A 22,153-nucleotide genomic window follows, 5' to 3' on the forward strand; every position below is an offset into this window, starting at 1 on the left:
CTGCATTGTGACTTTCGAGGCCATGACAAGTGGCTTCTGGAACTTGGTATGTCCGTACTACGCTCATCCCAGTCAACTCGCATACCTTTTCAAAAATCGGTCAACAAGTCTGAAAACCATACCACTTCTACCGCTGCACAGAAACAGCCTTCAAAGCGTCAAGATGCTTCCAGCACGTTTGACAGCGCTGAAAATCTAGTTCGCTGGACGACGTCTCACCTGCGACGGCCCAAATCTCGCAGTGCCTTGGCCCGGCCTATGGAAGTAAAGAACAGGTCCAGAAATGAAGATGTCGTGCCCGAAGAAGCCAATACTCAGAATTCCGAATCGTCATTGTCAAGCAGTGTGACCTCGACGCATTCCATGACGACGGATCAGAGCCATACATCGATTGAAGAAGTCACTGACACAAGCGAGTCCGAGTTTCATGATTCTCCTTCGAGGGAAATGTCGCCACCACCCTTTTTCTATCCTGTACCGCAAGATATGGTGCCACAAGTGGCTCAAACAGCCGGAATCGCAAGCGGCTATGCTACTCCTTCGATATCCTTGCCCGCTAGTGCCTCGACCCTCACGGAGTTCCGGTCACTGAGCCGTCGAGCCAGCGGTGTGGGTCATTCTCCTTTGCGAATGTCAGGTATAGCTCCGTCGTCTGGAGCCCCAATCAAGCTCGATGATTCGACCGGTTTATCGATTCCAATGGCGTCGACCTCGTCATCTCATCAGGGTCTAGAGGTGCCCACGGTTCAGGAGCAGGAGAGAAGCCCAGGGAGCTTGACACGCATACGTGAAGAAGGCCCACAACCGCATGATCATTCCAGTTCTCTATCCGTTTCAACTCGATTTGATGAACATGGCTCTGGAGACTCGATCTTGAATGACACCGTACCGCCGACGCCTACGCAAATTATGAGCCATCGGTCTTCCATGTTAGGTGCACCGACACTGTGGATGACATCAACCTGTGATGTCGTCAGTGGCACCGCTACGCCGCGGCTATGGCGGTCCCAGCTCAACTCGCCGACTGTGTTACCGTCACCCACCGCTCGGAGGGCCCCCTATGGTCCTGAAAGGAGTGTAGTGGAAGAGAGCCCGGGTGATTCTCTTACGACCACACCACGGAGACTCGACTCTTTCGCGGGTGCGCATAAGCAGGGGACTACATTGGCGGCAGTATCGGCCAATAAATCCCCCAATACTCTCGGCTTACTGGGCAGCATGCCAGACAACAAACCCCCTTTGTGGATGCGTCGCAACCAAGGCCAAGGACTGCTGAGACTGCAAGTCGATCCCTCAGAACTGTCGAAGCAGATTGGTACGAGCAGCCTGACACATGACATGTTGCTTCATGCCAATAACATTCTTCATGGTGTGGCCATGGAGCAGGAGCGCTCGATGATGAAACATGAGAGGGGGAACAAGCTGTTGCTCCATGATGCAAGCAGGTCGAGCTTGTCATTCTCGGAAGATATGCCTAGAGAGGGCGAAGAAGAGCTTCCACCGTACCAGTGCACGGTGCACATGGAAGGATATTTGCCCTGCAAAATGGAGAACCGCACAGCTGACACGGGCATGGCGCGTGGATGGGATTCCATGTACTTTGTGGTGCATGGTACGGCTCTCTACATGTACAAGACGAATGTGTCGCTTTTCTACCGCCCAGACATGACGCCTACGCACGCATGGAATTTGAACAACAGTGAGGGTGTCCTTGTGCACAAGCAGCCATGCAATGCGGAAGATGTGCTGGACGACAACCACGTTGCGGTTGATGAGCTGTCGATGTCACTCGAAGAACGCGTGAAGCAAGGCATTGAGCTGGGCCGCTCATTTGCGTCCTATCAGGCACCATCTCATGCGCCACGTGTGCCCAATCAAGAAGAGCGCACTCGATTTGTCGACATGCTCGAAAAGCATCATTTCCACACCTACTCCATGGATGGGGCACAGTGTGGCTATGCAGCAGATTATACCAAGCGACCTTGCGTTATTCGCATCAAGGTGGCGAATAACCAGTTTTTGATTCAAACGCGCAACAACCACCACCTTGTTGACTGGATCGAGGCGTTGCAGGGCTCGACAAACGTGTCGACAGACCTCGACTGTCGCCCGATGCCCAAGTTTGTCACACTACCTCGTCGTCGTCGTCATCGCCGTGATACTGAGGCCATGGTTATCCGTGATCCTGAGGATACGTCACGCGCACGATCGTCTGCTGGCACACAGCCCTCGACGCTTCCTCATCGTGCAGAGCCTGTCACGATGCGCACAAGTGCCATTGCCACATAGACCACTTGTCATCCATGAGTTCGTTTCAGTGCATCGAATCGCTGCACCAACGTGTGCCAATCGTGGTCGCCAGCCTCGGTCGAAAGGGTATCAGGGGGCGTCGGCGCCTGACCAAAGGGTACCTGGTAGGCCTTGCAAATTTCGCTCAAGTACGCATCCACCATCTCGGGTGGTGGCAGATGAAATGCTAGCTTGCGTGTGATGCGTTCCGAAACACAGTTCTCTGTATTTTGTAAAGCTGCCTCAGAAAATTCGGTACTGTAGCGTGCACTCAGCATGTTTTGGAGCACATGTAGTTCCTTCACCTCTGTGCGATGAGCCGCATGAATAATGGCGATCATCGGCTCGCGGATCGCATCATCAGGCTCATTGTCGCGTCCTTCTAGTAATCCGAATCTGGCATAGAGTGTCTCACAGTAGAGCTCAAGCAGTTCAAGCAACTCCAAATGTATATCGTCCATGATCAGCGATTCGGTTTTGACGCGCGCAGATTCAAGCTTTTGGCGCTCTACGAGCTCCGCAATTTCCAGTCGCACTTTTTTATGCAGTGCGGCTTTTTTCTCCTGTAGCATGCGCGATCGCTGGATCGCGAGCTTGAGCTGGATCTTGGTGCGCGTCGCATGCCACCGTGCCATGTTCGACACCAATCGGTGGAGGAGGGGCGCGTGGACGCCCTTGGAGCCACGTGGGCCGAGCGCGCTTCGTGACGCGTGGCCTGCGTCGTAATAGAGGTGCGCGTGTGCTACGATGGCGGCGGTCGAAGCCCCAGATGCTATGGAGGAAGACAAGGCGTGGGATCAGGCCGTATCCAGAATGGATGAGCCCGTGATGTCGCAATCTAAAACGGACGATTCAGTTGACCCCATGGCGCTGCTGGTGTACTATCGCCGCATTTTGCCCTTCAAGTCCTTGTACATGTGGTTGAATCGTGATATTACTCCCGCGCGGAACTTTACGCACCGCGAATTTGCCCTTACTCTTCAGAATAACGCCTACCTACGATACCAAAGCTACTCGACGTGGGACGAGTGGAAGAAGGAAGTGTGTCGACTGAACCCATCGCGATTTGAAATCGGACCGGTCTACAGCGCCAAGCCCAAGGACCGCAAGACAATGCAAAAGGCCACGTTCCGACCTGTCGCTCGCGAACTTGTGTTTGATATTGACATGACAGACTATGACGAAATTCGAACGTGCTGCTCCGATAAAAGTATTTGCCATCGGTGCTGGAAGTGGATTGGGGTGGCGGCCGAAGTGTTGGACATGACACTACGTGAAGACTTTGGCTTTAAGCATATCGTCTGGGTATATTCAGGTCGGCGTGGTATTCACTGTTGGGTATCGGACCAGGAAGCCTTTGTGCTGGCCGACGATGCACGTAAGGCCCTCGTCGGCTGGATCGAGGTGATCAAAGGCAGTGCCAATCAGGCCAAGAAGGTGTCCTTGGGTGCGTCCGCACCCGGCTTCCATCGCACGCTGCATCCTAGCCTGCGACGTGCGTTGGGTCACGACATTCTGACGGCCACAAGCAGTACAGCCCACGCAAGGCATCGTGGTTTGCTACAGCGCGCCTTTGTGGATTTGGTTCTGCAGGACCAGGACTGTTTCCGTGCACAGGATCGCTCTGACGTGCTTTTGTCATTGCTGCCGGCGTCCGATGCAGATGCATTGGCCAAGCTGCAGTCCAAGTGGGCCACCTCTCGTTCAAGTGTGCAAAAATGGGATGACGTACTGGAGGTAGCCGCCCGCTCGCAGGAACGCCTCCGGCCCGCGTGGGTGGCGGCGCTCGAAGATATTGTGCTGCAGTACACATATCCACGCATCGATTCAGAGGTATCGAAACGGCAGAACCACTTGCTCAAGGCGCCTTTTGTGGTGCATCCGTCGACAGGCCGCATTTGTGTTCCGCTCGAGCTAGAGCAGATTCAGTCGTTTGATCCTCAGACATCTGCACCGACCGTCGAGCAGGTACTGCAAGAGCTGAATCAAGTGGCCGAGGCGTCGGGCCATAATGAGTGGGAAAATACGAGCTTGCGTCCCTTTGTCGCACAGTTTGATCAGGTGTGCACGCGGATCGTGCGGCAGGCGCAGGAGCAGAAACGCATTGCGCAGAGACAGTCGCTTGACTTTTAATCGAGGCGTGTGCAGCAGCGCTCTTGTTGAGTACAGCCGCATACATACTCGCGGGACCGCGGTGCGTAGGTGCTCGCGTCGTGTTCAGCCCTGCACTAGTCATGCCAACGGTGCTTTGAGCATCACTGACCGTGGCGGAGGAGGTCGGCGTATAGTCGAGCGTAAGGTCAGGCGCATCGATGCCCAATTCGTCGCTGAGTTCTTTGAGGCACCATCGCGGGAGTGCGTCGAAGCCGCGCGCGGCGCGTACATGCACCCAGTGTGCATGCAAGAACTGTACAATGTCCTGCTGCGCCTGTTCCACGACACGGAGGGCATCCTTGGTTGGGATGGGGCCGTCGTCGGGCAAGAGAATATGTCCCACAACGTATTCGTACATGCGCGGCGCATTGTGTACGTCGAGGCGCGACGTGAGCAAGTGTAGTATATAGCTCAGGAGGGGGCTGCACGTATCGAGAATGTGAGGCCAGGCACGAGCGGAGGGAAGCACATCTTGCCTCGGCTCCGTGGTCAGTGGAACGAGGGACAGGCGATCTGCATCGAGACCATAGTGCCGAACGGCGTCAATGTACGCAAGGCAGGTATCGCCTGATGCATGCGCCATGACGCAAGATAGCAGGTGAGCTCGCCAAGTAGGCGGTACGGTCGGTAGCAAGGCAGCTGCACGAGGGCACTGCGGCATGCACTCCCAAAAGGCGGTGTCAGCCAGCACGTACGGCTTGGTGACCAGAGGCGCGCAGGCCTGGGTATCCCAAGTGATCATAGCATAGGCTGCGATGAGCTGGGCTGCCTCGGGCCAATGGTGGGAAGCAAGGGCGTCGGTCAGACTGAGCCACTCAGATGCCGTACATGGACTGGAGGGATGCAAGTGGCCTGTGCAGACGAGCCATGCCAATTGGTGCTGGGCTGCTGGTGCTAGGCGGAGTGTGCTGGGCATGTGCGGCCACCGGTGGGCGACGATGTGATGCCATATGTCGCTTTTGGGCTTGCTCGCCAGAGCATACGCCATAATACGCTCCGCGTCTTGATCGAACGAGTGCGCTAAGCATGCTTCCATATCAGCATGGGGCACACGTGCCGTACGGCTCAGATCATCGGCCAAGCGTGGGTGGGAAAGACCCGTGTACATCCACTCAAGAAGGGCATGTAGGACGGGTGGATCGAGTGGCCGGGGCCGCCACCAACGCCACCCACGACGAGGAAATAAGAGGCGTGACAGGACGCCGTGCATGCGTGCATATACGATGGCTGCGTAAGCCCAGTGAACGTACGTTTATGAGCGGTATGCGTCGGCCACGAGATGTCGGCACCTGAAGGATCATCCAGAAGCGCGAGCATATCCCGCTGCCATTGCGCATGAAACGCATGAGCCCGCTCGGTGTAGAGTGCCTGAAACGCAGGCACCTCGTCCTGCATAGCCAAAAGTGGAGGGAAGAAGAAGGGGCGGGGCTTGTCCGGAACGCATGACGCCGCTGGGTGGCGAACCGGCCTCGGCTGAGCTGGAGCGGCTAGGTGCGCAGTGTCTGGCGACGGCGACCGAGTGGATCGCGTATGGTGAGTCTGGTGAGGCACGCGCTGTGCCATGGCCCAGTGTGGATGCGTTTCGGGCATCGATGGACGTGCGTCTGCCTGAGCAGGGCGTCGATGAGAGCTCCCTTTTGGAGAAGATGCGGGCGATTCTGTACAATAGTGTGAATCCGTGGACGGAGAGGTTTCTTGAGAAGCTGTATTCGGCGCCGGCGGTCGTTTCGATTCTAGGTGATATGCTGCTGGGCGTCATGAATGCCTCTGTCCATGTGTTTTCCGCGTCGCCGATCCTCACGATGATCGAAGAGCAGTGTGCGGCAGCTCTGTGCGAGCGCGTGGGATACGGTCCGCAAGCAGATGGCATCACGATGCCGGGAGGCGCGGCATCCAATACCCTGGGCGTGCAAGTGGCCCTTTTGCAAAAGTTCGGCGGCGTGTATCGCCGGGGCGGCGTCTATGCCTTGATGAAGGCGTACCGCGAGCAGCATGGGCGTGTAGAGCGCGGTGCCTACCCTGCGATTCTTACGAGTGCTAGTGCGCATTTTTCCATCGCTCGGGCGGCTGTGGCGGCGGGACTGGGCACAGACGCCGTCGTGCACATTCGGACCGACGCGCACGGTCGGATGGACGTGCGCGAGTTGGAGCGCATGTGTGCCGAGATGCAAGCGGACGCAGCGCATCCGCAGGGTGTGCCTTTGATCGTGTGTGCGACGAGCGGCACGACGGTGCTGGGCGCGTTCGATGATGTGGCAGCGATCGCCGAGGTGTGTCGCAAGTACGATTTGTGGCTGCATGTGGATGCCTCTTGGGGCGGCGCAGCTGCCTTTTTACCGCTCGATGCGCCGGAACGGAGCGTGCTAGCGGGTCTGGAGAACGCGCACAGCATCACGATCAATCCGCACAAGCTGCTGGGCGTGACGCACCAATGCTCCTTCCTGCTCGTGCATGACAAGAGCGTGCTGATTCCGCCATCTCACAGCGATGGCGGCTATCTATTTCATGCACCGGCAGAAGATGCCCTGGACATGGCGACAAAGACGCTGGGGTGCGGCCGGCGTGGCGACGCACTCAAGTTTTACCTCGTGTGGCTGCGCTACGGCACTCAGGGACTGGGCGACCATATTGCCCATGGCCTGCGGATGGCGCAGGCCCTGTGGCAGCGGCTGCAGCGTATACCCTCGCTTGAGCTGGGGCCGCATGCCGATCCGCTGTTTCTGCAGATTTGCGTGCGCCCACGCGAGCAGTCGGTGCGGGCGCTGCATGCACAGCTGCAGGCGCATGGCCAGTTTGCCGTCGACTATGCGCCACTCGACGACGGCCAAGAGTACCTGCGCCTCGTCGTGCATCCACGTACGCCATGGCATGTCTACGAACAGCTGCTGGCCTACTTGGGTGAAGGAAGATCGTATTAGTCGGCACCCTACAACATCATATGGGGAAGAGGAGGGGGGAGGGGAGGAAGGGAGGGAGGGAGTTAGGCCGTGGATGCGTTGGTGGTCGTCAGAAGCACGTCCCGTACGTAGCGCAGCTTCTTGAGGACTTGGCGCACGAAGCGACGCTCACTGGGCTTCGTCTGGAAATAGGTCGGGAACTGGGCCGCCTCGTGCGCGGCCGCCTCGGTGGCCGAGCGACTCGGATGCGCGATCGCCACGAGCTCCGACAGCGTCCACGTGCGGAGAATGGGCACGCCGTCCGTGCGGTCGACAGGCTCGATCGCTGAGATAACGAGGCCGTCGCACGACAAAAACACTTTGGTGTGATCGTAAAAGTTGAACTGCACAGTGCCGTTGCTCAGGCGGAACACAATGGCCTGTTTGCAGCGGTACCACTTGTGCACAAAGCCAAGATGCGACGTCGCCTGCTCGTCGACGTACGTGAGCGGGCTGTCGGCACCGTACAGGCGCTCCATGATCTCGCTCTCGAAAAAGCGCAGCAGCTTGAACTTGGACACGAGCTCATGCGGCAGCCATTCAAGCTGGCCGAGCGACGGCGGCAGCGCATAGTTCTCCCGCCGCAGCTGGTCGTGCCGCTCGTGCGCCGTGCGCTGCCGCACCGTGTATACATAGTCAAAGGCTTGGCGAGCAGGAGCAAGAACCATGCTCGTCGAGTCGCGGAAGTGCACGCCGACGGTGCCGTTGCACAGCGCATAGCCCAGACCGTACTTTTCCGAGTGATCAAGCCACGAAATGATAAAGAGACGCGGCGCATCCGGCTTAAGACGCAGCTGGCCATGCTCTCCATCAATGACGTTCGGCAGCGGCACCGTCACGACGTCGCCATTGGGATCGACAGGCACCATCGGCTCGATGATGCCGTGATCCAGATGTGCCAGTGCTTGGCTCAAGTAGTGCTCCGTCAGCTCCATCGCCGTCAGCGGACGGCGCGGCACGGCGCGTTGCGGCGCCTTGTCTTGCAGCTGCATGTCCTGCATCCGGGAGGCGAGGCTCCCGCCTGTGGCCTGCGGCACCCTCATGAGCGGCTGCCGGCCCACTTTCAGCAGCGTCGAAATGGGACTGCCCGGATCAATCGCGCGCTGAGATTCACGGTCTATGCGATCACGATCTTCTTCAGCTGCCTCGAGCACACACATTTCTTGGCGCGCACTGCGTGGCGGCGTGCGTGCAAGCGCGGCCGCCTCTTGTTCCTCGCTTTGCCAATGAGCACGCGTCTTGAGCTCCTCAAAGTTTCGTCGGCTCTCGGCATCAGAGAGGGTAGGGATATAAGGTTGATGGTACACGGCCGACGACGGCACACTAAGAGGCACAGTGCCCGCCTGGAACCACGGGTGATGCATGATTTCCTGCAGAGAGGGACGCTCGGACGGGCGCTGCGAGAGGATCTGGCGTATCAGCTCTTTCGATTCAGGCGACAAGTTCGCCTCCGGCGGAATCTCGTACTCGTTACGGCGTATGCGGTCATAGATCTTTTGCACGTTGCTTGTCTGGAAAGGCGGGCGGCCGACCAACAGCGTGTACAAAATCACACCAACAGACCAAATGTCCACCTCAAAGCTGTGACCCTCGCCTTGATCATACAAGATCTCAGGCGCAATGTAGTTCGGCGTGCCGCAAACCGTCTTCTTCCGCTCCTCTGGATACTTCAGGAGCGCAGCTAGTCCAAAGTCTCCAATTTTGACCTGCATGTCCTTGTCAAGGAACACATTACCGAGCTTCAGGTCCCGGTGGATCACCGAGTTGTTGTGCATGTTCTGAATCCCCGCAAGGATCTGTACCATAAAGTAACGCGCCTCACTCTCAAGATATGGGCCACGGCGCTTCACAATGTCATTCATGTTGCCGTTGTGGCACAGCTCAAGCACGAAGTATACGTTCTCAGCATCCTCAAACACGTCCTCAAAAGCCACGATGTGGACGTGCTTGAGCGATTTATGAATCATAATCTCCGCAAGAATCTTCTGGCGATTCTTCTTAGACTGCATAATGGCGCTCTTCGCAATCACCTTGAATGCCTTGTCCTCGCCACGGCTGTTGGTGACGTGGTAAACGCGAGCAAAGCCACCTTGGCCCAACATCGCATGGCGCTCGTACTGCTGGCCCTCAGGGTCGACAATCACCCGTGGGGGCGTCGGAAGCTGGGGCTTCTTGCTCGTCGTCTCCTTCGCAATCGGTGGCTGCGCACCCGACGGCGGGACATTGTGGATGCCCTCCAACGGGGCCAAATGGTCACGATGGACACGGGGCTGCTGCTCACGAATGCGATCTTGTACCACCTTTTGTGCTTCTGTATGCAGACCATTTTCATTCAACTTGTACAGGGGGGCATCGGCCTGGTGACGCTGCACAGGCACTGTTTCCTGGGTCGACAGACTCTGCAACACTGCGCGGCGCGGCGCCATCGGCAGCGGCACGGCCGCCTCCCGAATATGACGAGGCACGTCCGTAGACATCGTCTTATTTGTCTCTTCAGGTCAGGGGAGTTGATGTCCCGCTGATCAGTACACCCACAAGAGGATCAACACAATCGTATGTATACAAGCGTTGCGGCCCAGCGCCTACGTAAACCAACACAACACTAAACTCTCTCCTGCACACCACGCGTTGCAATGCATGTCACGTGATAAAGTTCGACATCTACGCTCGGCTCCACCAATGCCATACGCTCCCTACTGCACACGACTAGCATCCACTGCCGCGCTCGGTCGACACACCCGAAGTGCCGCGGACGTACCATTGTGTATCTCGGGTTGTAGACAAAAATGCATCCGCCACATGAGTACGAGGGCGCCATGACCGTAGCTGAGTAGGGAGAAGATGCGTGATCTACAAGTAAGTAGGGGTACACATACCTCGTAGCGAGAACCTTCCTTGATCAAGGGTGTGCCTTCTTGCCTCCAGACCGTGAGCTGCACAGTACGCCCGCTTTCCCGACGCGTCGGTCGCGCCTCACGCACCCGCACAATCGTGAAAGAACGCGTATGTCGCGGAGGCAGAATCTCATAACTAGGTTGGCTCAGGGCATGCAGCCGTTCTTGTACTGCGTAAAGTACGCCTGAAAGAGGCGCATCACGCAGAATCAAAGATGGATCATCGTGCTCTTCGAGCGCATTGATATACGCGTGCATGTCCTTTTCTTCATAAGCCGATTCGACCTGGGTCTCAAGCCAGGTGGCTGCCTTGTTAAGGCGCTTGACACGTGCATTCAGTTGTAGTTTCGCTGCTTCATACTGACCATGCCACCGTGCCTCTCGCTCAGCTTCCTCAGCAGCACCGTACTGTGGCTGGCCATGAAACTGAACCGTGCCTCGAGCATCGATCGTCCCTTCCATGTAGCCTGTAGGGTATACACGCTCAATCACCACATCAACGCGGCCCACCACACCACCATCTGGCAAAAGCCGCGATAAACTCGACACAAATGAACCGCCATAAAAGCCAAGCTTTGCGTCCCAAGGCGCAAGTGTGGTAGAATTTGCATACAGCTGCAGGTCGGCAGTATATAGTGCATCGAGTACGGCCGTTGGCTCGCCCGACGACCGCAGCTTGGTACACATCAGCGCCAACTTGTGCCCTACACGCAGTTTCCCAGCTTGTATAGCACGACGCATCGGTTCATCAACTTCAGCTCGGATACAGTACCAGCCATCTGACAGTTCTAGCATCAGCGACGTCCCCTCGTCCTCGTCAAAGAAAAGAATCTGTCGCACACACAACACCATACATCGTGCAGAAGAGGACAATTGCTCCTGAATTTGCTTGATGGCACTTTTATGCTTGCGCACAAATTCGCGCTCGTATCTGTAGCGCAATTGGCGCAAGCATTCAGCAAAAGACCATAGCTGCATACCTGGGCGCCAATACGTATAGGCTGCCAACTTCCACAAGATCAATGACCAGTGATGCCGAACCCATTTGAGAGTGAGGCGCAAACCACCAAGACGCTCTAGCTCTTCCAACGCTTCCGATGGGCCCTGTATATGATGCTGTCCATGGAACACGTATTGTGCTGCTTGAGTTGGATTCTGCAAAATTTGCAGAATGTCTGACGAAGCCTGAGGCCTTGGTGAATAAGAAGGTACAATGCCGGCGTCTTTGTAAGACATTCGTTTCTCAGGCGCCTTGAGAATAAACATCGGAGGTGAGGCATGACTCGCAGAAGGCAATGACGTAGCACTGACACCCTTTTTGAAAGGCGATATGAAAGGCGGACGGCCTTGGGGCGTCAAAAGACCCGACTTGTATGTGCGTGGATTAAGACCCACGGACATTTGCTTGGGTTGTGGTGTGATAGGACGTAATGGACTTCTAAAAGATCGCCTGCACATGGGTGATTTTGCAAGTGGTGTTCGTGGTCGTGGTGGTGTGGCGGCGACTGTCAATGGAACAAAGTGGCCCTGTTGTTGGGGTATCGAGAAATTGTCTGCCTTAACGGAAGGGGTATCTGACTGGTCCCACTCATCGAGTCGGAGCCGCTTGGCAGCTAGTTTCATAGCTTCTGCATTTGGACGCGCGATACGCTTGCCGCTAGCCCTTTGAAAGCATGGTACATTCATACTATCAATAGGATCAGAAGAGCTCATGCTGTTGTTGGACGTCTCGTCCAGTAATTGCCAGGCCGAGTCATCCAGCGTCTCAAAAAAATCAATTTCTTCATCCCAAGGATCAGCTTGGTCATTTTTCGACTCCTTCAAGTTTGGGAAAACTGATGTACAGCTGTTATAACGCCGCCAAAATGTGTGTTGATTTTTGTGCGTGGATAACGCGTCGATCATGGAGTCATCGCGTGTTTTCGGAGAATTCTCCGTGTGATCAAATTGAATCAAGAGTTCCTTGGGGGTATCAGGCAAGTTGTGCCTTTTTTCTGTACGCGCGGCGGCCATGCGCCACAGCGTAGGGAAGCGTGTTGCGAAATTCAAGAGGCGACGCGCGTCTCGGCGGGTGGTCTGTGTTGGATAAGCTTCTCGGCCGAAGAGAAAACGCGTCGAAATAAGCGCGATAGCCGGTCGCCGGTCACGCCTGCGGCTCGTCAAGCTGATGTACGCTACATCCAGGTGCGTATGAGTCAGCCATAACTGACCGTTACAGTCGTGGTGGTACGCGTGGTGGCCAAGCAGACTTTTCTTGGGATGTGGTTAGAGAAGACAAGCACCGCGAGAATTATTTAGGCAATTCGGTGGCGGCGCCTCGTGGACGATGGGCCCAGGGCCGCGACATCTTATGGTACAGCAAAAACTCAAAGGATCATGCGAGCACTAATGACAAGGAAGCAAGAAGTAAGGAACTTTCAGAACTAAAAGCTGCGGAGCGCGAAGCTATGGAGCAAATGTTGGGTCACAAGCCACAGAATCATGAAACTGCGCAGACGGGTGCAAATGCTGAGCCTTTAGACGCCAGCAAGCGACGATACCCCCGCTCCACGCCAACAGCAAAAGACGAACGACGCCACCGCCATCATCGTCACCACCGTCACCATCGCCATGATTCGCAGCAGAGGCGAACCTCTGCACGCGATTATTCACCACTGCGACGTGAATCACGTTATGATGACAATGACAGGCACAAGCATGGCCAGCATCGCGACGAGGCGCCTCAATAGTAACGGACGATCCGTGCACGCTTACCTACCTATCTTCGAGTGGGCAAACTAGGTTTTACGCATTTCGCCCAATTATATCGCATCCCTGCATATATAATGTGTCAAGCGTTCCCTCCTCCCCATAATAGGCCAAGGAATGTGCGTGCTTGTGCATCATTTGGAAATATTTTTGGTGAACGCGGAGCCTCAGTGCCAAACGGCCCCCGCTTATTGTGCATTGGATTCATTGAAACTGCATGCAAGCTGCGCCACATACGTGTTGATGCTAAATTTTGCTGCGTGGTAGATAAGCCATGGGATTTGAGATATAAATTTGGCCAATCACATGTGACTTCAAGAATTACAAACGAGGGAATAGTGTAAGATAGATCCGCAAGGGGGGTTGATGTGAACATGTGAGCATGTGGAGGTCGAGTGGCTGGCGTCCAACGAAGGCTGCTGGCTGTTCCACAAAGGACGCGTCACCTGCGAAACGGGCAAGCCTCTAACGGCTTTTTCAGCCTCCTTATCTCAGGTTCACTCCCAGCCCGCTTTGCTCCAGTTGAGCAAGTGTAAAGGACCAAGAGACTGATTCATACCACTGAAAGCGTGTTGTACAAAACATGGTATGTATAAACCGTGGTGCCGCGCATAGCGTCGTGTTTTGCCAAAGAACACCAAACTAACCCGTGCAGTGTGGTATTTTCGCCTACGTGAATTACCTAGTAGAAAAGGTGTGTATGACTTCGTATCGATATGCTTACATCTTCAGGATCGCCGGACCATAATTGATGTGCTTCTCAATGCCCTCTCTCGACTGGAATATCGCGGTTATGACAGTGCAGGCCTAAGTGTCGACGGCGACCGCGAGAAAGAGGCGCTGTTGTTCAAGCAGGTCGGTAAGGTCAACGCTCTACGCAAGCATATATCTGAATCATCTGTCGACATGGATCGCACATTCGTGTCGCATGCTGGTATGGCCCACACTCGTTGGGCCACTCATGGCACGCCCTCACCACTTAACTGCCATCCCCACAAAAGTGACCCAAGGGGTGAGTTTACTGTGGTACATAATGGTATTATCACAAACTACCGCGAGCTGAGGCTGGTACTCGAGAAGCGTGGTTACAAGTTCGAGACGGATACAGACACAGAAGCAGTGGCTGTGCTTGTCAAGTACTTCTGGGATAGCTATCCGGAGAACCGCAAGCCCGACTTTCACATTGTGGTGCGCTGTGCTGTGAAGGAGCTTGAGGGTGCCTTCTCGTTTGTTTTCAAATCGGTTCACTTCCCTGGTGAAGTGGTCGTAGCTCGACGCGGCTCACCCCTGCTCATTGGTGTCAAGACGGAGAAAAAGCTCAAGGTGGACTCGGTCGATGTCCAATTTGGCAACCCCCTGGAGGGTGACGAGTACTCCAACGAGCCCAACCTACATTCACCACCTAACTTTGACCAGGTGAATGCTCAGGCCCCGATGGCTCATGCTAGCATTGACAAGCTCATCCGCTCTCAATCGCGCGCGTTCTTGTCGGAGGATGGTATGCCGCAACCCATCGAGTTTTTCATTGCATCGGATGCTTCGGCTGTGGTTGAGCATACGAAGCGCGTGCTGTACCTGGAAGATGATGATATTGCTCATATTGCTGATGGCGAGCTGCATATCCACCGTCTTCGGCGCAATGATGGCCTATCGTCGACTCGCTCGATCGAAACGCTGGAGATGGAACTGGCAGAAATTATGAAGGGTCAATTTGACCACTTTATGCAAAAGGAGATTTATGAGCAGCCCGAGTCGGTGGTCAACACCATGCGTGGTCGCGTCAACTTTGACACACGTGAGGTTCGCCTCGGTGGACTTATGTCATATCTGAGCGTGATTCGACGCTGCCGACGCATTGTGTTCATTGCTTGTGGTACGAGTTACCATTCTTGTCTGGCGACGCGTGCGATCTTTGAGGAGCTGACGGAAATTCCTGTTTCGATTGAATTGGCGTCCGACTTTTTGGATCGCAAGTCGCCGATTTTCCGTGACGACGTTTGCGTGTTTGTGTCGCAGTCGGGTGAGACGGCTGACACGATTCTGGCCATGCGCTATTGTCTGGGCCGTGATGCCCTGTGCGTTGGTATTGTGAACACGGTTGGCAGTACTATCTCGCGTGAAACCCACTGTGGTGTGCACATCAATGCTGGCCCTGAGATTGGTGTAGCATCGACCAAGGCTTACACGTCGCAGTATATTGCCCTCATCATGATGGCTGTGCACCTGTCAGAGGATCGTATTTCGAAGATGGCTCGTCGTCACGAAATTATCGATGGCCTGCATGCTCTGCCGGATCAGATCCGTATGGTGTTGGCGAACGATAAGCAGTTCCAGGACTTGGGCTACAACACTCTGGTGAACGAAAAGTCGCTACTTATTATGGGCCGTGGTTACCAGCACGCTACGTGTCTGGAGGGTGCGCTGAAGATCAAGGAGGTGTGCTACATGCATTCAGAGGGCATTTTGGCGGGTGAGCTGAAGCACGGTCCGCTGGCCCTTATTGACGAAGCCATGGCTGTGATTCTGATCATGACGAAGGACTCGCTGTACCCCAAGGTGCAGACGGCCCTGAGTCAGGTGTCGGCGCGCAATGGCCGTCCAATTATCATCTGCAACGACGGTGACACAAACCTGCCGAACGACGCTCGTGTGCTGCGTGTTCCCATGACGGTTGATTGTCTTCAGGGTCTCATCACGGTGTTGCCGCTCCAGCTGATTTCGTACCACCTTGCTACGGCGAACGGCATTGACGTGGACTTCCCGCGCAACTTGGCCAAGAGTGTCACTGTCGAGTAACGAGGATGAATAAAGTACATGTACATTTGGCTGAGGCCATATGGCCTGCTCGGAACCTAGTTGATAGACGCGGCAAACAACCTATGCCCTTTTTCATATGTGGAGATAGGTCCCAACGCTGAGCCACACGCATGTATGGAGTTGACCGAGTCGACCGCGTCGGCGAGAGAAGCGCTAGTCTTGCCCGTTCCAGGTCATGATGCTGGTGAGAACGATGCAGTGCGATCGCGGGCCTTCCAATTTCCGTATGAGACGGCATACCGTATCCAATTGGACCTCATGACGGCTGTATTCCAGGCCGTGGAGCATGGTCAGGTAGGCGTATTCGAGAGTCCCACGGGCACAGGCAAAACGTTGAGTTTGCTTTGCAGTGCCCTCTCGTGGCTCCGTATGCATCGACAGCGACACATATGGGGACAGAGGGCGGCATCTACTGTCGATAGCCAGGATGCGGAGCCTGAGTGGGTCTTGGCACACGAGGAGGCCAAGCAACGCGAAGCCATCGAAGCGTACGAGACAGAACTTCGTGAAAGATTGCAACGCGCACGCAGTACTCGAACGCATGTGCCCGCCACCCAGAAGCGCGCAAGGCGCGAAAAAGATACCTTGTCGGACGACGAGTTTCTCGTGAACGACTACCATGACGCCCAAGATTCGTTCCTGTCTGCCGAGGTACGAGCGATGATGCACACGTATGAGTCGCAATGGAGTGCACCAAACATAGGTGACGACGAGACGCGGCCCAAGATATTCTACGCAAGTCGGACGCATAGTCAGCTGGTGCAGTTGGTTCACGAAGTAAAGCGAACGCCGTATGGCCAAGGGGATGAGCCTGTGCGGTGCGTGAGCCTCGGCAGCCGCAAGCAAATGTGTATTCATCACGACGTGCGTCGGATCGGAGCATTGTTCGGAACGGAGGCTATGAATGAGCGGTGTCTCGAGCTCATGGAGGGCAAGAAAGGCAAGCGATGCCCCTACCTGCCGGCACAGAGCGATCCCGTGGGGCGTGCTGAAATGGACACGTACCGAGATCATGCCTTGTCTCACGTCCAGGATATGGAGGACCTCGTGCAGCTCGGAAAGGATATGCACATGTGCCCGTACTTTGGCACCCGACACAGCGCACGCCATGCCGAGCTGGTGACGCTGCCGTACAATTTGCTCCTTCTGCGTGATGCTCGAGAGGCACTGCATCTGACGCTTGATGGCAGTGTGGTCATCATTGACGAGGCGCACAATCTCATCGATACACTCCTGGCCACGTACGCTGCCGAACTCACGCAGGCCCAGATTGAACAGGCCGTCCAGCAAGTTGAGATGTATTTGCGCCGGTTCTCGATGCGACTCCGAGGCACCAACGAGGAGCAGGTGCGCATTCTTCAGGTGCTCCTGCGTGCGCTGCAGGGGCTATGTGTCGAGCTGACCGAATCCCAGACCTTTTCGCTCCCGGACTTTATGTCGCGCCTGGGAGGGTCGGTGGACCAAATCAACCTCGTGCGCCTGGAGCGCTGGCTCAAAGACACGCGAATAGCGCGCAAGATGGGCGGGTATGCGGACAAAGTGTGGCTCGAGTCCCATGCAGCACCTGCGCACCGAGCAGTGGCCATGCACGCCTTGGAGGCATTTTTGCTGGCGCTATGTAATCGCGCAAAGAATGGGCGAGTCCTGGTGACGGTCGATAAGATGCAAGGTGTGCGCTTCAAGTACCTACTGCTGGACCCTCGAGACGCATTCGAGCCGATCGTGTCGAGTGCGCGAGCCATCATTCTGGCAGGTGGAACGATGGAGCCCATGTCTGACTTTGAGCAGCTCGTGCCGCGCGACCGATTCACCACCTTCTCATGTGGCCATATTGTGCCGTCATCGCATGTCATGGGCGCCGTCGTGCCACTCGGGCCGAAGGGCCAGACGCTGGAATTCACGCATGCGTCGTGGCAGCAGCCGGCCATGCTCGACGAGCTCGCCGTGGCACTCGGCAATTATACCAACATTGTGCCGCATGGTATGGTGGTGTTTTTCCCATCGTACGCGACACTGGATGCAGCTTTGGCGCGCTGGCAACATACCCATGCGTTGGAACGACTTTCGCGACGAAAAAAGGTGCTCACTGAGCCGAAGGACGCCAAGGACGTCGATGCTGTCCTGCAGCAGTATGCGGCCACCATCGCAGATCCTTCGCCATCTTCACCGAAAGGCGCCATGCTGCTCGCCGTCGTAGGTGCCAAGCTCTCGGAAGGCATCAACTTCCAGGACGATCTCGCGCGGTGCGTCGTCATGATTGGTCTGCCATTTCCGCATGCGAAAAGCAGGGAACTGGCCGAACGCCTGGCATTTGCAGGTGAGGATGGACGGGATATGTACGTCAATATGTGCATGCGCGCTGTGAACCAGTCCATGGGCCGCGCGATTCGGCACCGCGCGGACTATGCGGCCTTTCTCCTGCTGGATCGACGGTATGCCCGAGAGCAGATCCAATCCCGGCTTCCGGGTTGGATTCGCACGCAGGTGCAGGTGCATGACCGATTCGGCTCGAGCATTCGCGCACTCGCCCAGTTCTTTCAGCAGATGCGCTACAGAGCAGCTACCTAGTGGCCAGCGCCATCGGCCCAGTCATCGTCATCAATCAGGTCCGAGTCCTTGTTGCCTGTCCAGCCTTGGAACTTGTCATCGAGGCCCGGGCATTCCTCCGAGAAAATGCGCTGCATCTCGCCGTTGTACATCTGGAACACAATGTCAAAGCGGTCCGAGGGGTAGTCGAGGTCGTCCACACCGAGCTTGTGGGCAATGTCGCTCAGCACCTTGTGCTCCCAGCACACGAGGATCCGCCTCGCACCATTTTTTGCGGCCCTCTTGATGAGATCCGCCGCGCAGTCCTCGTCATCGCGGTCGCACGAATGGTCCACGGCAAGGCCCATCTTGTCAGCGAGTGGCTTGACCGTGTCGTAAGGGCGAATGCGCTTGCCGTTTGACTTGTAGTCCTGTGCCATAATAAAGTCAGGCTTCATCGAACTCTGCGAGAAAATATCGGCGATGCAGTTGGCACGGCTCTTTCCCGCGTCCGACAGACCTGTCGTGTCGTCATCGACCTTTTCGCCGTGACGGATCAGCTACCGTGTGAGTGGAGCGGCACGTACGTAAATGGTAGACTTGATATGGTGATCACCCCGCTTTTGCGGTGCCACGGCGTTTGCAGCGGCGCAGACGGCAAGCGCACCGGCAACAAAGAGTGCGACACGCATGAATCGCCAAACAAGATCCGGTTACGGGTCGGGCTAAGGCGCCGCTTCACTATCTACCTTGGGTCAGCTCCACCCGTTCTATTCACACGTGCACAAAAAAGGGCCGATTTTCTAAAGGGCCCGAGCGACAGCGACGTTGGCATCGTTTCATGACGGCGCTCGGTCCGTCTTGCCTCGCTCCACTTCAGAAAGCAGAAATTCGACAAACAAGTTCGACACGGACTCATCACCTTCGGTATCTCGCGGCGACCTCGTGTCTCGTCCGCCGAACCCCCAAAATCCATAGGAAGAGCTCTGGGACCGGTCAAGCTGGCGCTGAAGGCCCGCCTTCTCACGCTCGGTATCGTCCCATTGCAGGATAGAAGCAATCAGTCGCAGCATCTCATAGCGTTTCGTATCTGCACGCGGAGTAGAGAGGAATTGCAATAGCAGATTCGATATGAGTCGCCGATCAATGTAGTCTTCAGGCGAATCTCGTCGTAGTCGGCCCAAGGCATGCTTCAGGTGCTCATTCAAGATGACCGCTTCATGCCGCAGCTTCCCAATCAACAGATGCTTTTCTTTCAGTTCCTGCTCCAAGTCCCGGCACTTGCTCGTCGCCTGCTGCGCCTCGTCCACGATAGACTCCATCGAATGCACTTGTAGCTTGTACTTTTCGACTTCAGACTCAGCTTCATCCACTTGCTGCTGCAATTCACTCACACTGCGCTGCATGCCGTCATCTTGTGCATGCTGCAGCTCTTCGAGGGTCAGCTGCATTTGTCGCGCGACTTGCTTTTCCTGCTCCACAGCCGCTTCCAGCTCCCCGATACGTAACCGAGCGTGGTCTAGCGTCTCGGATACATGCCGGGCACGTACCTGACATTCTTCTTTTAGCGACCGCTCCTCAATGCAAACCGTTTCTAAACGGTCCACATCCACACGGTGCGCGTGCACCTTATTCTCAAGATCGCGGCATCTCGATTCTAGCCGATGTAGCTCGGCAGTCTCTTTCTGCGTCGTATTCGATAGCTGAGCACGCATCTGTTCCAATTCATGCGTCAGTTGCCGTGCTTCGTCATTCGAAACGCCCAGCTCCTCCTTGAGCGTGTGAATGCGCGCCTCGAGATCCGATACTTGCTGCGTAAGCTGCTCAATCTGCTGGTCTCGCCGATCTAGCTCTTCTGCATCCTGTTGGAGACGGTCACCCAGCGTCATTCGCATCTGCGATAGCTTCTCTAACAGACTCGTATATTGCTCCTCAAGAGCATCGCGCTCATCCTGCAATCGGAGTATTTCCTCCTTGAGCCTCATTGGCTCGTGTACATCCAGTTGTCTGAGGCGCTCCGATATGGTATCCACTTGTTCAGAACCATTCACATCTGCATCGGGGCTCTGATGTATGTCTTGTGCCTCTTTCGATGCATCGGCCATGGCGCACGCTGCCGCTGTGCCGGGGCCAATAGGGTATGGAGAGGAGAGGGAGCGGCACGACCTCCACACAGTACCAATCGGGCGTCCGTCGTGTCAGCACCGCACTAAGGCGTGGGACAAGGTGATGAGAAAACGAGGCGTCGCACGCGTCTATGAAGAATCTCACAAGAGGCGCGAGACGCGCATGTAGCGACATACGGAACTATATGTAGTGGCAAAAGGAAATCACACCAGACAGACGATTCACTTTCCTCGCATGTCACTGAGCAAAGTGCGCTACACATTCTGTTGGCGCCTGGCGCACCACAATTTGGAGCTGCACGACGCATCAAAGCGTACAAGACTGGCACCCGCGGGCGAGAGGCAGATGCTGTGAGCGCGATGCATGTAGCAAAGTACACAACACGTGACTACATACCACGTGATCTATTTGCACGTCAAAACGGCAGGTGCCCTGAAAATCTTCTCTCCTTCACTTGGTCACCGCTGGTTCCCAATTGTATTGCAAGATGAGCTACGTCGCCAAGGACAAGGAAGTTGATGCCCCTGCCCCTGTGAAGCTGCACAAGATCCGCATTACGCTCACCTCGCGTAACGTGAAGAGCCTCGAGAAGATGAGCAATGACCTCGTCAACCGCTCGAAGGACAAGAAGCTCCACGTGAAGGGCCCTGTCCGTCTTCCTACGAAGGTCCTCTCCCACACCACCCGCAAGTCGCCTTGTGGTGAGGGTTCGAAGACCTGGGATCACTACGAGATGCGCATCCACAAGCGCCTGGTCGACCTGCACTCGCCCAGCGAGATTGTCAAGCAGATCACTTCGACGGCCCTCGAGCCCGGTGTGGATGTCGAGATCACGATCCTCTCGAACTAAGCGCTCGAGAGCTAAAAGGACTTGAACTGTAGGTAGCGTCTTTAGACCTTCACACTTCGCGGTCCAAACAGTATTGACGTTGGCAGAGTCCCGTCATGTTACGTCTGCCGTCACCACTATGTCACCAACCTCTACTTGCGCACGCAAACACATGAATAAAGCTGATGGATTCGCTGGTCAAGTTCCAGACATCCTACATTCGTTTTTGGTCATATGATATACACAAACATCCCTCTTGGATGCTAAAGTGTACGTGTGCGACATTTTCGCAAAAAACTAGGGCTAGGGCTTGACTGTCGGCATAGCTCACAGGCATTTAAGCCACCAGCTTCACGACACCGCCAACTTCCTTGATCTTCTTCTCCGCAAGAGCCGAGACCCAGCGAGCCTTCACAATCACGGGCAGCTCGGGCAGGCGACCCTTGCCGAGCACCTTGCCGTAGCCAGCACCGAGCGTGTCAATAACTGGGACTTCCGTCGACGAAGCCGTCGTGTTGCGACGCACCTCTGCCGGCACAAGCGTCCAGAGCTTGTCCAAGTTAATGATAGGCTTGTGCTGGGGGTTGCGCATGAGGTGGAAGTGGCGCATACCAACCTTACCGAAGTAACCAGGGTGGTACTTGTCAAAGTTGGTACGGTGGTGGTGGAAACCACCAGCTAGACCGCGACCACCTGGATGCTTGCGGTGCTTACCGATACGACCGTGACCAGCTGAAACGTTTCCACGGCTCTTCCTGTTCTTATGAAAACGAGTAGGCATCTGGCATTGTCAGTACTGTCCCTGTTGGCTCTTCGACAACAACGCAAGTCCG

General features: G+C 55.8%; 14 protein-coding genes across 14 annotated transcripts; 7 read left to right on the forward strand and 7 right to left on the reverse strand.

The window, feature by feature from the left end:
* Window positions 1–22: 22 nt before the first annotated feature.
* MRET_3533 (phospholipid binding protein) lies at window positions 23–2,289 on the forward strand (the record flags this gene model as incomplete). The annotated part of the gene is made up of 2 exons (XM_027630160.1): window positions 23–46; window positions 73–2,289. The coding sequence occupies 2 exons, from the start codon at window positions 23–25 to the stop codon at window positions 2,287–2,289; spliced, it is 2,241 nt and encodes a 746-aa protein (XP_027485913.1).
* Window positions 2,290–2,297: 8 nt separating this feature from the next.
* On the reverse strand, window positions 2,298–2,924 carry MRET_3534 (vacuolar protein sorting-associated protein IST1; the record flags this gene model as incomplete). Its single annotated transcript, XM_027630161.1, has 1 exon — window positions 2,298–2,924. One exon carries the CDS (start codon window positions 2,922–2,924, stop codon window positions 2,298–2,300), a length of 627 nt encoding a protein of 208 aa, XP_027485907.1.
* A 112-nt stretch (window positions 2,925–3,036) lies between these two features.
* MRET_3535 (DNA primase small subunit) lies at window positions 3,037–4,422 on the forward strand (the record flags this gene model as incomplete). The annotated part of the gene is made up of 1 exon (XM_027630162.1): window positions 3,037–4,422. One exon carries the CDS (start codon window positions 3,037–3,039, stop codon window positions 4,420–4,422), a length of 1,386 nt encoding a protein of 461 aa, XP_027485908.1.
* MRET_3536 (CAP-Gly domain protein) lies at window positions 4,148–5,551 on the reverse strand (the record flags this gene model as incomplete). The annotated part of the gene is made up of 1 exon (XM_027630163.1): window positions 4,148–5,551. One exon carries the CDS (start codon window positions 5,549–5,551, stop codon window positions 4,148–4,150), a length of 1,404 nt encoding a protein of 467 aa, XP_027485909.1.
* A 334-nt stretch (window positions 5,552–5,885) lies between these two features.
* On the forward strand, window positions 5,886–7,361 carry MRET_3537 (glutamate decarboxylase; the record flags this gene model as incomplete). The annotated part of the gene is made up of 1 exon (XM_027630164.1): window positions 5,886–7,361. The coding sequence occupies one exon, from the start codon at window positions 5,886–5,888 to the stop codon at window positions 7,359–7,361; it is 1,476 nt and encodes a 491-aa protein (XP_027485788.1).
* A 62-nt stretch (window positions 7,362–7,423) lies between these two features.
* Window positions 7,424–9,856, reverse strand: MRET_3538 (serine/threonine-protein kinase; the record flags this gene model as incomplete). Its single annotated transcript, XM_027630165.1, has 1 exon — window positions 7,424–9,856. The coding sequence occupies one exon, from the start codon at window positions 9,854–9,856 to the stop codon at window positions 7,424–7,426; it is 2,433 nt and encodes an 810-aa protein (XP_027485914.1).
* Window positions 9,857–10,085: 229 nt separating this feature from the next.
* Window positions 10,086–12,286, reverse strand: MRET_3539 (breast cancer 2 susceptibility protein; the record flags this gene model as incomplete). Its single annotated transcript, XM_027630166.1, has 2 exons — window positions 10,086–10,229; window positions 10,256–12,286. 2 exons carry the CDS (start codon window positions 12,284–12,286, stop codon window positions 10,086–10,088), a joined length of 2,175 nt encoding a protein of 724 aa, XP_027485915.1.
* A 154-nt stretch (window positions 12,287–12,440) lies between these two features.
* MRET_3540 (kinase phosphorylation protein) lies at window positions 12,441–13,002 on the forward strand (the record flags this gene model as incomplete). The annotated part of the gene is made up of 2 exons (XM_027630167.1): window positions 12,441–12,457; window positions 12,492–13,002. 2 exons carry the CDS (start codon window positions 12,441–12,443, stop codon window positions 13,000–13,002), a joined length of 528 nt encoding a protein of 175 aa, XP_027486178.1.
* A 602-nt stretch (window positions 13,003–13,604) lies between these two features.
* On the forward strand, window positions 13,605–15,817 carry MRET_3541 (glucosamine---fructose-6-phosphate aminotransferase; the record flags this gene model as incomplete). The annotated part of the gene is made up of 3 exons (XM_027630168.1): window positions 13,605–13,607; window positions 13,677–13,715; window positions 13,754–15,817. 3 exons carry the CDS (start codon window positions 13,605–13,607, stop codon window positions 15,815–15,817), a joined length of 2,106 nt encoding a protein of 701 aa, XP_027486093.1.
* A 135-nt stretch (window positions 15,818–15,952) lies between these two features.
* Window positions 15,953–18,406, forward strand: MRET_3542 (chromosome transmission fidelity protein 1; the record flags this gene model as incomplete). Its single annotated transcript, XM_027630169.1, has 1 exon — window positions 15,953–18,406. The coding sequence occupies one exon, from the start codon at window positions 15,953–15,955 to the stop codon at window positions 18,404–18,406; it is 2,454 nt and encodes an 817-aa protein (XP_027486095.1).
* On the reverse strand, window positions 18,403–19,056 carry MRET_3543 (phosphoglycerate mutase family protein; the record flags this gene model as incomplete). Its single annotated transcript, XM_027630170.1, has 2 exons — window positions 18,403–18,924; window positions 18,952–19,056. 2 exons carry the CDS (start codon window positions 19,054–19,056, stop codon window positions 18,403–18,405), a joined length of 627 nt encoding a protein of 208 aa, XP_027486094.1.
* A 147-nt stretch (window positions 19,057–19,203) lies between these two features.
* On the reverse strand, window positions 19,204–20,469 carry MRET_3544 (golgi matrix protein; the record flags this gene model as incomplete). Its single annotated transcript, XM_027630171.1, has 1 exon — window positions 19,204–20,469. One exon carries the CDS (start codon window positions 20,467–20,469, stop codon window positions 19,204–19,206), a length of 1,266 nt encoding a protein of 421 aa, XP_027486097.1.
* Window positions 20,470–20,978: 509 nt separating this feature from the next.
* On the forward strand, window positions 20,979–21,341 carry MRET_3545 (small subunit ribosomal protein S20e; the record flags this gene model as incomplete). The annotated part of the gene is made up of 1 exon (XM_027630172.1): window positions 20,979–21,341. The coding sequence occupies one exon, from the start codon at window positions 20,979–20,981 to the stop codon at window positions 21,339–21,341; it is 363 nt and encodes a 120-aa protein (XP_027486096.1).
* Window positions 21,342–21,657: 316 nt separating this feature from the next.
* MRET_3546 (large subunit ribosomal protein L27Ae) lies at window positions 21,658–22,101 on the reverse strand (the record flags this gene model as incomplete). Its single annotated transcript, XM_027630173.1, has 1 exon — window positions 21,658–22,101. One exon carries the CDS (start codon window positions 22,099–22,101, stop codon window positions 21,658–21,660), a length of 444 nt encoding a protein of 147 aa, XP_027485821.1.
* Window positions 22,102–22,153: the final 52 nt, after the last annotated feature.

This window comes from Malassezia restricta, chromosome VI (assembly GCF_003290485.1).
Source record: "Malassezia restricta chromosome VI, complete sequence".
In the NCBI taxonomy this organism is placed as follows: domain Eukaryota; kingdom Fungi; phylum Basidiomycota; class Malasseziomycetes; order Malasseziales; family Malasseziaceae; genus Malassezia; species Malassezia restricta.